Genomic DNA, 17,180 nt, shown 5'->3' with positions numbered 1-17,180 from the left:
ATTAGGGAACAGACACCCTAATTGACGCGAATCCTAAAGATAGATCTATTGGGCTTAACAAACCCCATCCAAAGTACCGGATGCTTTAGTACTTCGAAATTTATATCATATCCGAAGGGTGTCCCGGAATGATGGGGATATTCTTATATATGCATCTTGTTAATGTCGGTTACCAGGTGTTCACCATATGAATGATTTTTATCTCTATGTATGGGATGTGTATTGAAATATGAAATCTTGTGGTCTATTATTATGATTTGATATATATAGGTTAAACCTATAACTCACCAACATTTTTGTTGACGTTTTAAGCATGTTTATTCTCAGGTGATTATTAAGAGCTTCCGCTATCGCATACTTAAATAAGGACAAGATTTGGAGTCCATGCTTGTATGATATTGTGTAAAAACTGCATTCAAGAAACTTATTTTGTTGTAACATATTTGTATTGTAAACCATTATGTAATGGTCGTGTGTAAACAGGATATTTTAGATTATCATTATTTGATAATCTACGTAAAGCTTTTTAAACCTTTATTGATGAAATAAAGGTTATGGGTTGTTTTAAAATGAATGCAGTCTTTGAAAAACGTCTCATATAGAGGTCAAAACCTCGCAACGAAATCAATTAATATGGAACGTTTTTAATCAATAAGAACGGGACATTTCACACCTCATGCCCCTTAACCACAAAACACGTTATCTACTCACCCTATGGTCACTCGCCACCGTCTCAGTATCACCAAACCCGTCCAACGACTAAACCTCCATGTATCTGCTCCCACTCCTATCCCAAAAACATACTCCCAAGCCCTTTGACCCTAACTGGCACAACGCTATGACCGAGGAATATAATGCTTTAATTGAAAATGGTACTTGGACTCTTGTGCCTAAGCCATCGGACACGAACATAGTTCGCTCCATTTGGCTCTTTAAGCACAAGTTTAATGCAGATGGTAGCCTAAGCAGGTACAATGCTTGTCTTGTTGCTAATGGTTGCAATCAGCAGGTTGGTATTGATTGTGATGAGACCTTCATCTCGGTTGTCAAACCGGCTACTATCAGGACTTTTCTTAGTCTTGCTGCTTCTCGACACTGGCCCGTTCATCAACTAGATGTCAAGAATGCTTTTCTCCATGGCCATATATCTGAGACTGTCTATATGCATTAGCCTCCAGGGTTTCGTAACCCTGCTTATCCGGACCATGTCTGCCTTTTGCAGAAATCTCTGTACGGTTTGAAGCAGGCACCTCGTGCTTGGTTTCACAGGTTTGATGAGTATGCTCAGCGTGTTGGTTTTCAGCACAGCAGATGTGACACATCTTTGTTCATCTATAGCCAGGGTGTGGACACGGCCTATTTATTACTATATGTAGACGACATCATTTTGACTGCATCATCGACTGCTTTTCTCCAGCTGGTTATCAACTCATTGCATCAGGAGTTCTCCATGATAGATCTTGGTCCGCTGAATTATTTCTTGGGTATCTCTGTCACTCGTACTTCTACAGGGATGTTTCTTTCACAGCAGAAGTACGCGTCCGAGATTATAGAACGCGCAGGTATGGTTGGTTGTAACTCCAGTCGGACCCCGATTGATACGTGTGCCAAACTCACTGCGAGTGGTCCTCCGGTCAAGGACCCCACACTATATCGCAGTCTTGCAGGCGCATTTCAGTACCTTACTTTTACGCGACCAGATATTTCTTATGCGGTTTAGCAGATATGTCTCTTCATGCACGATCCTAGGGAGCCTCACATGGCTGCCCTCCGAAGGATCATTCGTTATATACATGGAACCTTGGATCTTGGCCTCCAGTTCTTTGCTTCTTCTACTACATCTTTGGTTGCATATTCTGATGCAGATTGGGCCGGCTGTCCATCTACTAGACGATCGATCCACTTCCGGGTACTATGTATTTTTAGGCAATAATCTTTTATCTTGGTCTTCCAAGAGGCAGCATACACCATCTCGCTCCAGTGCAGAAGCAGAGTATCGAGGCGTTGCCAACGCCGTTGCAGAGACTTGTTGGATTCGTAATCTTCTTCGTGAGCTCCACTGCCCGCTTGCATCCGCTACTCTTGTTTATTGCGATAATGTGAGTGCTGTTTACATGTCTGGCAATCCGGTTCAACATCAGAGAACCAAACACATAGAGATAGATATACACTTTGTTCGCGACCTTGTTATGAAAGGTCATGTGCGTGTGCTTCATGTTCCCTCTCGCTGTCAGTTTGCAGACATCTTCACGAAAGGCTTACCAACGGCACTGTTTGATGAGTTTAGATCCAGTCTCAGCGTTCGCTCTGCTCCCGTTACGATTGCGGGGGATGTTAGACTAGTGTATTAGCCCATATTTATATTATTGACCCGTGTTCTATAAGGGCCCATTTATACTATTTAGTCCATTAGGTTTATGCCTTGCTAAGCTATTTATTATGTAAGCTACATCATGATTTGAGATATTCAAGATATCAAACACTCCATTCAACAAATACAAATTAACGAGAACTGGGTGTTGTTTTTTTCATTCTATTTAATTATTTATTACTAGTATCAATTTTTATTGAAATTTAAAAATTATATATACATTCATCCCACAAGAAATCACAAAAAATACGGAATCATGAACATGATATGATAGTGCTAAATAACCCAACAAAATCCAACTTAAAAATCACCATCAAATCAAAAAATGCACCACAAAACTAGGACTTCCAATCCATCAATGTAATTTCTTAAATCATTTTCAAAAATCCTTAATCTTTCTTGATTCTAACTTGCAACCCCCATCATTCAAACCCTAATTGCATTACATATCACAACCATCATCCATGGGGGGCTGCATGTCTATTCCAAACACAAACTATCTAGAAAGACCCACAAATAAACCCATTCATCCCGAACGACCCATGATCAGATCCAAAACTTCTAGGTCGTTCAAACGTCCGGCTAATGTGCTCAAAGGCTCTGCCGGAAAAGACATTTTTAAACGTTACAAGTTTGGTAAAGAGTTGGGTCGAGGTGAGTTTGGGATAACATATGAATGTCACGATAAAACAACGGGCGAAAAAGTTGCTTGTAAGAAAATATCAAAGATTAAATTACGAGCTGAAATCGACGTTGAAGATGTGAGAAATGAGGTGGCTATTATGAGACATATGCCTATAAATCCAAATATTGTGAGTTATAAAGATGTTTATGAAGATAGAGATGCAATTTATTTACTTATGGAGCTTTGTGAAGGTGGTGAACTATTTGATCGAATAGTCTCAAAAGGTCATTATACGGAAAGAGCAGCTGCTCTTGTTATCAAAACTATTCTTGAAGTTGTCCAGGTTATTATTGTCAATTATCCTCTTTTGGCTACTAATTAAGCTTTTTAATTTGATGCAACTGTAGTTTAATTAACCCACATAATTTCTTGATAATGCGTTATAAGAAAGGATTGGCAACACTTTATAAAATGTGTGCGTAGAAATATGCAATGATAGATATATGGAAGAGTTATGTATGCTAGACATACAAATTTTCTACAAATAGAGATACACAACATTTGTACAAAAGAGTTATATAAAATGACGTGTACAACATATAAGGATAGAGGAGTATAATTTAATAGGTTAATTAATCATATCATGTCAAAAGGAGAAAACAGAACACGTATCGAATGTTCAATGAACTAAATATGTTAAAGCATGAAACTAAATGATTTGCGATTTTTAAAATACATAACGTTTTGTCCTTTTTAAAAAAGGTTATGTGAATACCCCATAATGTATTTATGTATCTCACGATACACAACAGCCAGCTTATGTGTTGTGTGTCCTGGTGATAGTCCTAGAAATCGCTAGTCGCGATTTGTATTTTCAGGTCATGACTGAGACCCACGTCAACACACAAGCCGGCCATTGTGTATTGAGTAAAAGTGGAGTACTTTCGCAACATTTTTAGAATTATAAAACGTTATATATCCTAATAATAAATTGACAAATTGATTAACTTTCTTATATATTACTGGTCTACGTTATGCTCTCACATTGTTAAAGAAACAACAAAATTTAGGTGTGTCATAAACATGGAGTAATGCATCGCGATTTGAAACCGGAGAACTTCTTGTACGCTCACAAAGGCGAAAACGCATCTCTAAAGGCGATCGACTTTGGTCTCTCGATTTTCTTCAAGCCTGGTATGTACATCTTCATAAACAAATCAGATTAACTTTCTTTATTTTTTTTTTTTTTAATTATTTTCTTGATTTACAGCTCAATTTGGTTAATTAACATAGGACAAAGATTTAAAGAAATTGTTGGAAGCCCGTACTACATGGCCCCTGAAGTACTCAAACGGAATTACGGAGAAGAAATTGATGTATGGAGTGCTGGTGTCATTCTTTATATCTTGCTTTGTGGAGTTCCTCCTTTTTGGGCAGGTACATGACTATATGTTCACTTATCCGTTAGGCATATATGACCATAAAATATGGGCAAAACTGACCTGCTGTCGGTCTCTCACCGTTCGGCCACACGGTCAACACATGATAGAGTAAAATTGTATAACTCATGGTTAAACATAATGGCAGAGATTGAATGTAAATTTTGTGGGGCAAAATTAGCTGTAATTGGTAAATGAATAAAGTTTTTCTTGTTCAAAATACATGAGAAAGATGAATATTTTACTCATATGTACACACATAACCGAGTTATTCCATAACCGTTCTGACCCTTTTTCCTGACACTCCAAGATATGTTGATTTGAACATGAGAACTCTCTGAAGTAAATTATTAATAATGTAAATTGCGAGCTTTCACCATTTTGATTATATCTTTTTCATATAGAATCTGATTTATTTGATTCAAAAGTCAAACATTAATAACTCAAAGGACTACAAATTTCACTATCCACTCAAATTTTGAAGGACGTAAGGCTAGGATCGAACCCATGGCCTCTATTTACGCTGTATGCCACTCAACCACAAAGCCACCATGAATTCATGACAACTGTTAAACTATTGGGGGTAATTAATCGTTTAAAAAATGTCCAAAACTTTACTCATAATGTGGTGGTGGTTCCAATTTACAGAAACAGAAGAGGGCATCGCACAAGCAATAATTATTGGTGAGGTAAACTTTATAAGAGATCCTTGGCCAAGGGTATCCGAAGATGCAAAAAACTTAGTAAGGGGCATGCTTCACCCAAACCCATATGATCGGTTGACCGTTGAAGAAGTCCTCCGTAAGTATTTTGCTAAGCTTATACATGTACATTTTATATACAATTAGACAGTTTGAATAATGAGTTGAACTTTATTATTGTACTCGGACTATTTGCATAACAGACTAGTTAATTATGTGACTGCATGCTGATCAATTAACTTTATTAATAACTAATTTGAGTGCATATTACTAATATTAATTTTCATATATGTTAGTAGTTAGTATCCATGCTTGAATCACCAGTGTTTTGTTAATGACAGTCCTTAACGTTATCATATTATGCATCAGGGCAAATGGCCCAAAAAGGTAACATATGTTGTCAAATTTGACAATCAAGGTTCCCAAAAAAAAGATGCCCGAAAAGGATTTTAATTTTAAAAACTTCGGAGAAAAGGTAACATCGTTAAATTCATTAACGATCGGCAGTCAAAATTACACAATTGGTCCCTAAAGTTTGTTAAAAGATTGCACCAATAACCTCTTCATCATCTTCAACCACAATCTTTATCCTCTTTTTCAAAACCCAATCTTCACAAATCTGTGCGTTGTCAAAGAAACAAAAGATCAAAGTCTTAAAAATTGAACACTAGTCATTGTCCTCTTTATCATCTTCACCACCATGAGTCTCATCACCACCACCATCGGTTACTTATCGGCTAGTGTTATCGATCCTTCTAATTTCAGTCTTCACTTTCCCATTGTTAACGACAAAAATAAAGTGTGTCGATTTACAGATACTAAAAGGTAGTGTTTGAGCTTAATGTTCTTCACCATGTTCAACAAAAAATTTAGGTTTTTATTGTTTTGAAGTTTAATCACCAAAACAATTGCAGATCTGAGTTACTATATACACGATTGTGCTCTTCGAACACTCAGATCGAAGTTACAACAACAAATTTAGCTCAGATTTGAATCTTTTTTTGTGGTCAACAAAAGTCAAACGCATCTCTAATCATCAAATTCGGAAGTTGTGATCTGTTACGGGTTAAGAAAATGACCAACGAACATTTACTACATGATTTCAAATAGGTTTTGCATTGGAATCATATGCTAAAACTCGCTGGAATTCAGAATCGTAAGTTTTGCTCATCGTCATTCATCCTAATGTTCTTCATAATTCTGAAATTTTGTGAGGGTAAGAATGAAGATTATGATAGATGTTAAAGATTGTGAGGGTAAGGATGAAGATTCTGAAAGACTGAAAGATGTTAAAGATTGTTTTTAACTTGGGATGAAGGTAAGGAAGAGGAAGGTGGGTGAATCAGTGATGATGAAGATGATAATGACTAGTGGTACAGTTTTTAGCAAACTTTAGGGATCAATTGTGTATTTTAACTAACGATTGTTAATAAATTTAACGAAGATTACCTCAATTTTAAAATTTTTGAACACATAATCCTTTTCTTGCGCAAAAATAAAACTGAAATCTTTTTCGGGCTTGTACAAATTGGGGGTTACTTTGATTGTCAAATTGAGTAACTTTATGTTACCTTTTCGGGCCATTTGCCATATGCATCAATGTTTGTGCATTAACAACTAACAACAATTCCTTAAAATTGTTCGTATAACTAAGCAAATGTCAACATAAAAAGTCCAAGGTCAGGAGTTCGACCTCTGTTGACTACATATTAAAAACTCAATTTCTCCCGGGCAACAATGAGGGCGGGTTATTATCGCTGCATCGGCATAGTCGAAACGGGAGATGATCTCAACGGGTGGTTTAGTCCCCCTCGGGTGATCCCAATCGCTGTCCAAAATAAAAAAGTCCTTTTTAAAGATAGTTCATTTGCTTTTTTTTTTCTTTTCTTATTATTATTACTATAAAACTAGATGACTATGTAATGTTCAGTATCTATAAATAGTGAAGTTACTAAGAAGGTTTTGTAACTTATTGTAGAGAACCAATGGATTCAAAATGCACACAAGGTCCCCAACATTCCATTGGGAGAAAACGTACGATCAAGAATTCAACAATTCTCTTTGATGAACAAGTTCAAAAAGAAGGTCATTAGTGTAAGTTAATTTAATCACTTTTCAATTTTAATGCTTGATAAATTAATAAATGTCAAAATCTTGACCTTTATTTGATTGTTAATTCAGGTGGTTGCTGAAAATTTGCCTGTTGAACAAGTACATGGACTAAAACAAATGTTCGATGACATAGATAAAGACAAAAACGGATCACTTACTTTTGAAGAATTCAAAGATGGTTTGTGTTTAATCGGAGATCAACCGCTCGATGATCCTGATGTCCACATGCTAATGGAAGCCGTAAGTACCATTTATCGGCGACTTAATTCACAAAAGTTAAGAGTATGATGAAAAATATATATTCACAAAAGTTAGAGTATGATGAAAATATATATTCGTTCTGAATATTGTCATGTAAAAAGTCATGTTGTTAATAGTTTTCATACTTGTTTGAAGGCTGATCTTGATGAAAACGGGGTGCTAAACTGCGAGGAGTTTATGATGGTCGCAATTCATTTGAAACGAATGAGCAATGATGATCATCTTCGGCAAGCTTTTCACCATTTCGACAAAGATAAAAATGGGTACATTGAGTTTGATGAATTGAAAGACTCTTTGTTTGAAGACCAAAGTTCACTTAACGAAAAGTTAGTTCATGATATCATACATGACGCTGACCTAGATAAGGTAATAAAAATGATCGCGGCAAATGCAAATGAGAAATTTAAATTATGTAAGAAAATGTAAGAATTTGATTGTTTTGTGTGTTGTAGGATGGACGAATAAGTTACCCCGAGTTTGCAGCGATGATGACAACAGGGATGGACTGGAAGATGGCATCTCGACAGTATTCGAGAGTAATGTTGAATGCAATTAGTGTGAAAATGTTCAAATCAATAGACAAAAATGAAAGATTAAATGAACTGTAGAACATAGAATGTGGATGGAAACAAGCTATTTAAGTGATTATATTGACAAACTTTAGTACTATATATGTTAATCCTATATCTTTACTAGTTCAGAGTAGTCAAAATTTTGATTAACCTATTTTATGGGTAATTAATATGACCGGCGATGCTTTTGCGGCTTTTGATAATCTAATGGCATCCTTGGCCGAGAGTGAACCGGTCACGGTTAATATTAGTATTTCTTCCAAAATCCCGCATCCACCGGTTAGGAACAAGAATCACCATAAGCGTAAGGAGAGAGTGGTTCAAGGGCAGAAATGGCTATTTCACGAAAGTTAGAATTTTAGGAAAGAAATAGAATTAATCTACTTCTTAGAATTATTTTAGGAAATAAATAAAAGCGGATAAGAGTTGTATTTTAAATTAATCTACTTCTTAGAAAAGAAATAGAATTATTCTATATTATATTGTAATTATTTTATATTTAATTATTATTATATTATTATCTCTTAGAAAGAAATAATAAAGTATAATTTTATAATAAGAGTTATTTTATAAGACTATTTCACGAAAGATAGAATTTTGATTTTAATAAATTCAACTATAATTAAATGAGTGGTTATTCATATTATAGATCGATTGTTATTCCTATTTAAATTAGTAAAACTAATTATCACGTAACAATCAATCAGAAGGACTTACTTTGGTTTAATTGTGCTGAGTTAAACCTATTAGCTAAGTGGACATACAAAGCTAATATCCTGATTTCGTAGAATTCTTATAATTGCATAATAAATATCATCTAAGTTTTGTGATTAGAACTCAGACAATATTTAATCAGACTGACAAGTAAATAAGCTAATAAACATAATCAGATCAAATTTAGTGATGTGCAAATGCACAACCTAACTAGATTCTCATGCAATTGACATGTAAGCTCACAAAAACTAAGGTTCTTTTGAATAAGTCTAATAAATTAATTATCACTATATAAGTGTATTCATGATTACTTCACTAATTACTTCTAATAATATTGACTTAAATTTCATGCAAAAAATTAATTTAATCACCTATTTGATATGACTAATCGTTTAACTGAATAAATCAAGTAAACAAATTATTTAGAATTAATGATGTGTTAACCATAAACTTTCTATTCACCTTTTACATTAAGCATCCCATTGAAATCATTAATTACAGCAGCAATTGACAAATAATTACGAATTACACAAACCACATTATACATATCCGGAGTAAACCGGAATTTGCATATTTAAGCACATAGCCGTCGGTTCTATGGAGCATAGTTGGCAGCTGTAACTCCATAGCCGGCGACTATTCCTTTCTAATCTTAAAATCATTTTTCATTCAAATAATCACTATGAACATTTAGTTCATAGTTGGAGATGAATTTAAACAATTGCAGTTAAAAATAAACATAATTAAAAAGATGCGATAAAGATAAATGAAAACGTACCTTAAAAGCAATAAAGACAATAAAACTTTATTGAATCTTTAATTCAAAAGCAATATTATACTTGAAATTAAACCTTAACTATGATAGAATTCGTAACCAAACCCTAAAAACCAAATTGAAAACTGTACATTGATTATATATTTGTAAACTGGAAAATTCTATATCTGTAGACTAGAAAATTCGACCTATATTTATAATGTTGGAAAACTGACACAATAGCCGACGACTATAACGAAGACAGGCGACAGCTGTCGAAATATATCCCAACCGGACTCTTTTTTTAATCACTAAGTGGCATGAGGTTCAAGTAATTCCATATTTAGCTCCACAGCCATCGGCTTTAATAGTCATAGCATGTGGCTTTCTTCTCTTTTCATCTGATTCAAATTCTTCTTCCTTATTTAAGAAGACTTTGGCTTCAAGAATACGGAATTCATCACCACAATCGGCGGCTTAAGTGAATTTAGCCGGCGGCTTTCTTCTCTTTTCCTCTGATTCAAAAATATGAAAAGTATAAGAATTATTTAAGAGCCAGTGGTGTTGACAAATTTTAAAAAATTCTATTGAGTTTAAAAGCCCGTGGTGTTAACAAATTTTAAAACTTCTTTAGAGTTTAAGAGTCCGTGGTTTTAAAAAATTTTAAAAGTGGTTTTGAGTGGTGTTAGTAACTTAACTGTAACATCCAGCCTTTTTCCGTTTACCTTCCGTTATACTATTTTAAAGTCCGTTATATAATTATAACATCTCCCATTAATACGCGTTCTTAAAATCTTTCGTTTAGGTAATTCACGCACCCGCTTTTAAACTTGAGGGACTAAACTTGCCAAGAGACCAAAGATTTGACTAGGTCAACTAGTCAAACCTTTCTCCTCCACTAACTCATTCATCTCCTCTTTCTCCTTTTGATATTTCCAAATCCTCTCAACATTCAATCAAAGATTCATCATCTATTCAAGATCTAGCAAGCATCAATTCAAACAAATTACATATTTGGAATCTTTGCATCTTCCTCTTCGAATCCATACCAACTTTATTGCATTTGGGTAACTTTCTAAAAACACTAGATTTTATGTTCTTGATAATTTTGACTTATAAAAGTGTTAATTAGTGTCTATGGCTCAAGTCCAACATGAATATGTGGTTTATATGCTCGATCTTGTTATTTTAAGTAACTAGCATGAACTTGAAAGTTTGTGTGTTTAATTGTGTGATTTGGTTGCTTAAATATTGTTAAATGTTAAAAGTGCATGTATTAAATGTGTTACTAGCATCACTAGCTTCATTTTAATGTGTAGGTTGATTAAGGAAACTTCATTAACATGATTATTGTTTTGGTGATTTGGGTTAGGATTTGATGGGCTTAATTATGAACTTTTGATGCATCAAATGCTATGAAATATTGTTGATAAGTGTTTAGTTGCAATGTATGTTTAAGTGTATATATATATATATCGAAATGGCATATCATACATGTAAATTGGTTGCCCGAATCAAGAAACGCATTTAATGAACTTGAATGTAATAAATGGTCGTGATGATGAAGAGAAGAAGAAGAAGAAGAAGAAAATTTAAAACTTACCATTTTAGTGTGAGAAAGACTAGAGAGAAAATTAGAGAGTAAGTGTGTGTAAAATGAGAATGAAATCAAGTGTGAAACGGGTGAATGAGGGTTGATATTTATAGTGGTGGAGGTGGTGCTTGGTGTATCAAAATCGTAGGGACATGGGGGGACAAGGGGACAACTTTTTGCTTTTTGTATGGTGGTGGTCTAAAGGTGGTGATTATTGTTGGGATCCCATGCAACATGTGTGGTAATGGTTAACAAAAATGCTAGTATGTTGGCTCATATTAATGGGTTTGTGTCCTACTTCTTAATGGGTCATAAACTTATTAAAGTTGGGCTAATTTAAAAGTCCAAATAACTAGAGTTGGGTGGGCTTAAGTCCAATAAGGTAGAAAGTCCAACAAGACTAACTAGTGTGTATTAGTAAATTACTAAGCGTAATTAAGCAACCAATAAGCCAAGTAGTTGTCATTAGAAAATAACAATTAGTATTACGTAGTCATAATATTCCAATTATGACCAAAGTTATACGTGTACCAAGTACATAGCTCGTTTCAAACGACAAGTGATATTAACGGTCGTAAAAGCATTCGGGGATCAAGTTAAGTGATTACGCACTTAATAACACGCTGTAAGGTATTAACGAAAGTAATTATCATGAAATTAGTTCCCAGAGCATAAACTAGCTCAGTACGCACATATACGCAGTTTCGTGAAAATATAGAGCACAAAAATATAAGTCGAAAAAGTCGGATCGTTACACGATCATCCATGTTTCAGCTAGTATATCAAGAACATATTTATTTTATCATATAAAGATTACCTATTGAGATCGTAACTTCAACCCCTAAAAAATATTTGAGTCTGCTCAAGTCTTTCATCTCAAATTCGTTAAATAAGTTTGTTTTAAGGTTTCAAATTTCTTTCGTATCATTTCGTGAAATTATCATGTCATCAACATAGATAATTAAACGGATTATAAATCTGTTTCTTTGTTTAAGAAATAAAGTATGGTTTAAGTTACTTTGTATAAAGCCATAATTTTCATAGCTAGGGCGAATCTCCCAAACCATGCCCGAGGGATTGTTTTAAACCATATAAAGATTTTTTAAGATGACAAACTTCCCCATTTTTGAAGCTTTCTGTGAACCCTAGTGTTGCTTCCATATAGACCTCTTCAATGAGCTCTCCATGGATAAATGCGTTTTTCACATCAAATTGATGAAGTGGAAATTTTTTATTTACGACGATTGAAAATCAGACTCTAATGGTGTCAATTTTCTCCACTGATGAGAAAGTCTCAGAATAGTCAATCCCATATTTCTGGGTGTATCCCTTTGCAACTACTCAAAATTTATATCTTTCAGTATGCCATCTGGTTTGTGTTTTGTTGTAAACACCTAACAACTACCTACTCATTTGTTTTCTTTGAAAAGGATACATTTTACCCATGTCACATTCTTCTTCAAGGCTTCCATTTATTTCTTCAAGTTTTCTGATTGAAAGTGTAATGACCCGGAATTTTCCGACCAAATTATACTTATGATATTAATATTTACATAAATTAAACCATACCAACATGATAAGCAATCCAAATTGTTGAGACTTGTGTTTTTGAAAAGAGTTTTACACAACGTTTGACCGTCCAATATGACCGATGATATCACGAACTATATAACATACGATAATTATACGTTTTTGTATATGTATGTATTTATATATATTTAACATGATCTAAGGATGGTTTAACATCTCATTGTGTACTAATGACAATGAGTTATAAGTATATTTTGAAACTACTAACTTAAGTTTTCAAAACGATAACTATACGTAACATTCTTTGATATATATACTTATAATCTATAATGCTTATACATGTATCGTATATATAATGTATTTAATCACTTTTTAAGGACTTAAATACATAAAACAATATAAGTATATTCACAAAAGATAGCTATATTTGAATTCTCGTTCCGTTTCCTCAAGATTTCTATACGTATATCTAGGGTATATGTACCCGTATCATACCCAGCTTATATACGTATTTACTATTGGTATATATACATCAAATAAACATCCTAATCAACATTATTACTACCCTAGATATGAGGTAACTAGGATTTGTCAAGTAGTATGAATTATTAGTAAGAAAACAAAATTAGGAATCCTTTTCTTTCTTTATAAACTAAAAACGTTTTTATAAATGAACACCATTTCTTCACTCCATTTTCTCATACCTACACCCTCATTTCTCTCTCAAAATACTCCTAACTTCATACTTGATCATCTCCAAGCATTTTTCCCATCATTTAGCTTCAATTACAAGCCTTAAACACCATAAGAAAACTCTTTCAATAACATATCAAAATAACCACCCATTTGAAGAAGTTTACTTCCAACCTTTTGATCTAACTCCACCACTCTTTGATTCCAAGATTATTTCTTATCTTTTGCAGTAACTTTGTCCAAGTAACTTGAGGTAGTAACCTTGTTCATAATCTTATTCAATTCATATTCATATAGCTATCTTATTTTGTGGTATAAAATTTTAACAACATGAACATAGTTTGAATGATTTCAAACTTGTTCGCAAACTAAATAGATCCTTCTAACTTGACTTTTAAAACACTTCAAGACCTGTAATATATCATAGTGATATGCTAACCTAACAAGATATAACTTGGTTTTACAAAGAACATCTTAAAAACTGAATCTACGTCGTCGGAGTGCAACCGGGGGCTGTTTTGGGTTGGATAATTAAAAACCATCTTGAACTTTGAATTGGAAGTTCATGTTCTGGAAAAATGATATTTCTTATGAATATGTTAACACATAAAAATTTCATGGTTTAACTCGAAGTGTAAGTATTTTTAGAAAAATGATCATTAAATGTTGTTTTTATGATGGAAAATGATCACTTTCATAAGTTTCACCAAAGTTTGACCTATAACCTATGATTTCGAATACAAACTAAGGTATTTTAAGTTCATATTCTTAAAATTTGACTCGATCCAAGGAAGTGGCAAGTTGAACCAACAAAAACGGAGTTGTAATGAAGAAACTACGACTAAAACAAGATTGGGTATCCGAAGCTAGTTTAGCTACGAAAATATTTGGAGAAAAAGTAAATTAATCATAGCTTTTCTAATTAATATGATATTTTATATATAATTACTTATGATTTGATTTTATATATTTCAGGACCACCCGTAAACAACACGAGAAGATTAATCATAAGACCTCATGATTGTACGCAACACGTCATTTGACAACACGGTACTTTATGTACGCAACACGTCATTTGACAACATGGTACCATGAGTCAAGATTAATTCTGATCAATACGAATATGATGGGGTCTTTATTTATTTTATTTAAGCAACTAATTGTGGACCACTAACATCGGACTGCTAACTACGGACTAAGAAAATATTAAAAGTATTAAAAGTATATATATATATATATATATATATATATATATATATATATATATATATATATATATATATATATATATATATATGTAACGATTACTTAAAAAGAAAATATGTTGATATATTATATATATGGTTAGGTTCGTGATATCTATCGGAGACCAAGTCGAATTAAATACTTTCAAGGCAAAAGTGAGTTTCATTTGTTCCCTTTTTAATTGCTTTTGCAATATATATTTTTGAGCTGAGAATACATGCACTGCTTTTATAAATGTTTACAAAATAGACACAAGTACTTAAAAATATATTCTACGTTGAGTTGTACCACTGGCATATTTTCCTGTAGCTTGGTAATTACTATTTACATGGGTATTGTAAACGCGAATCCTGTTGATAGATCTATCGGGCCTGACAACCCCAACCGGACTGGACGACCAGTATTCAACGGTTGCACAGTACTTCGTTTTGGTTACTACACTTGGTACGGTGTAGTGAGATTTCATAATAAAGGGAATATGCGACGTTGATTAAATGTTAAGTATGGTTACCAAGTGCTCAACCACTTAGAATGCTTTACATACACTTGCGAGTGTATTATGTTTATGATTATGAATTCTTGTGGTCTATTAACATATTGAAATGATTGTTATGATAAACCTATGAACTCACCAACCTTTTGGTTGACACTTTAAAGCATGTTTATTCTCAGGTATGAATTAAGTCTTCCGCTGTGCATTTACTCAATATAAGGACATTACTTGGAGCCGATCATTGCAATGGGACCAAATGTTGATGACTTCGTCCAGGTGGATTAGGACGGGTCCTTTCAGTTGGTATCAGAGCGGTGGTCGTAGCGAACCAGGTCTTGCATTAGTGTGTCTAACTAGTAGTTGTTAGGATGCGTTAATGAGTCTGGACTTCGACCGTGTCTACATGTCAAAAGTTTTGCTTATCATTTCTAGTCGGAAATCATCTGCTTATCATCCTTAGGAAATTACCTGCTTATCATTCATAAGTCTAGACACGTTTTACTGCATTTACTGCATTGATAGTGTATAGACGAATTCTTATCTTAGCATATCTGTTATTGCGAACTTTGACTGATATCTTTTCAAAGATTCTCCGTAATTTACGAAATTTTGGTATTATATATACATATGTAAATTATGTATTGAAGAGTACTAAATCTAACTCCTATAATCTATTCCATACCAAAAATTCATTTTCCCCATTATACAAGATGGATTCCGCATCTAGTTCGAATTCTTCAGATTCCGACAGTTATGCCGATATGGATTTCCATTCGGGCTCCGAAAGCAGCGTCACCGGAATGGATCAACCAATTTCCCATCATCTATTCTGGATGAATTGGGGATGGGTTCGTAATATACTAAATCACTGGAGACAAGAAGAAGGTGATCCATTCCATCCACCAAATTGCCCTCTTGGCGATGAATCTGAAGCACTTACCGGCGAACCTATTCGAAACACCATTTTCTCTCTCATTTCTAGAGTATCTCGTCACGATTATATACTATCCCATATTACAAATCTTGTTCATTCGCTCGCTCCAACCGCCAATCATCCCGGTGTACTAGCAGAAGTTAACGAACTTCGCGCTCGCGTGACGGCTTTGGAGAACATGGTGCGAAGGTTGCAAACACCAGCAGCAGCACCAGCAGCATAATCAGCACCACCATCAATAACATCAACAATACTGTAACATCCCGCCTTTTTCCGTTAAATTTATTTTAACACCGTCTTTTTCTTTTAAATAATACCTTTCGTTATTTAAATTCGTAGTTTCCGTTGACTAACGTTCATAATAATTCCGTCATTTAATTATAACATCTCTCGTTAACTTGCGTTTTAAAAATATTCGATCGGTTAAATCCCGCACCCGCTTTGAAACTCGAGGGACCGGAGTTGCCAAATGGGCAAACTAGTTGACTAGGTCAACTAGTCAACCCATTTTTCCACCATTTCCATCATCTCCCTCTCTCTCTCTTTCTCTCTTTCTAGCAAGAACACACACAAACCCCAACTTCATAGATTCATCATCTAAATTCGGATCGGGAAGCAAACTTCAAAACAAATTACATATTCGTGATCCTCCCATCATCCTCTTCGATTTGGTACCAATTTCATCCATTTTGGGTAACATTTCTAAAACACTAAATTTCTCTAAATTCGTTTTATATACTTGAAATTGTGTTAGTTAGTGTCTATGGCTCGTGTATAACATGAATATATGTTTTGCTTGCTCGATTCGTTGTTTTGAGTAACTAGTTTGAACATTTGAAATGGGTGTGCTAAATCTTTGATTTTGGATGAGTTAATGTTGTTAGATTGTTAAAGTGCATGTTTTAATTGTGTTACTAGTATCACTAGCTTCGTTTTGATGCGTAGGTTGATTAAGGAAACTTCAAAAACATGAATATTGATTTTTGCGGATTGTGGTTAGGGTTTGATAGACTTAAAACGAGCTTTTGATGTTTCGAATGCCATGAAATGTTATTAGTAAGTGTTTAGTTGTAATGTATGCTTCATTACCTTCAAAACGGCATATCGTATGTGTAAATTGGATTCCCGAATCATAAAATACG

General features: G+C 34.0%; 1 protein-coding gene across 1 annotated transcript; it reads left to right on the top strand.

Annotated features, from left to right (window-relative positions):
* Positions 1-2,835: 2,835 nt before the first annotated feature.
* LOC139868590 (calcium-dependent protein kinase 8-like) lies at positions 2,836-8,117 on the top strand. The gene is made up of 8 exons (XM_071856927.1): positions 2,836-3,339; positions 4,067-4,190; positions 4,290-4,433; positions 5,084-5,236; positions 7,115-7,230; positions 7,318-7,488; positions 7,645-7,875; positions 7,962-8,117. The coding sequence occupies exons 1-8, from the start codon at positions 2,836-2,838 to the stop codon at positions 8,115-8,117; spliced, it is 1,599 nt and encodes a 532-aa protein (XP_071713028.1).
* Positions 8,118-17,180: the final 9,063 nt, after the last annotated feature.

Source organism: Rutidosis leptorrhynchoides, chromosome 1, assembly GCF_046630445.1.
Source record: "Rutidosis leptorrhynchoides isolate AG116_Rl617_1_P2 chromosome 1, CSIRO_AGI_Rlap_v1, whole genome shotgun sequence".
Taxonomy (NCBI): domain Eukaryota; kingdom Viridiplantae; phylum Streptophyta; class Magnoliopsida; order Asterales; family Asteraceae; genus Rutidosis; species Rutidosis leptorrhynchoides.
The sequence above is the reverse complement of the archived record's forward strand: the minus strand, read 5'-3'. Positions and strand labels throughout refer to the sequence as shown.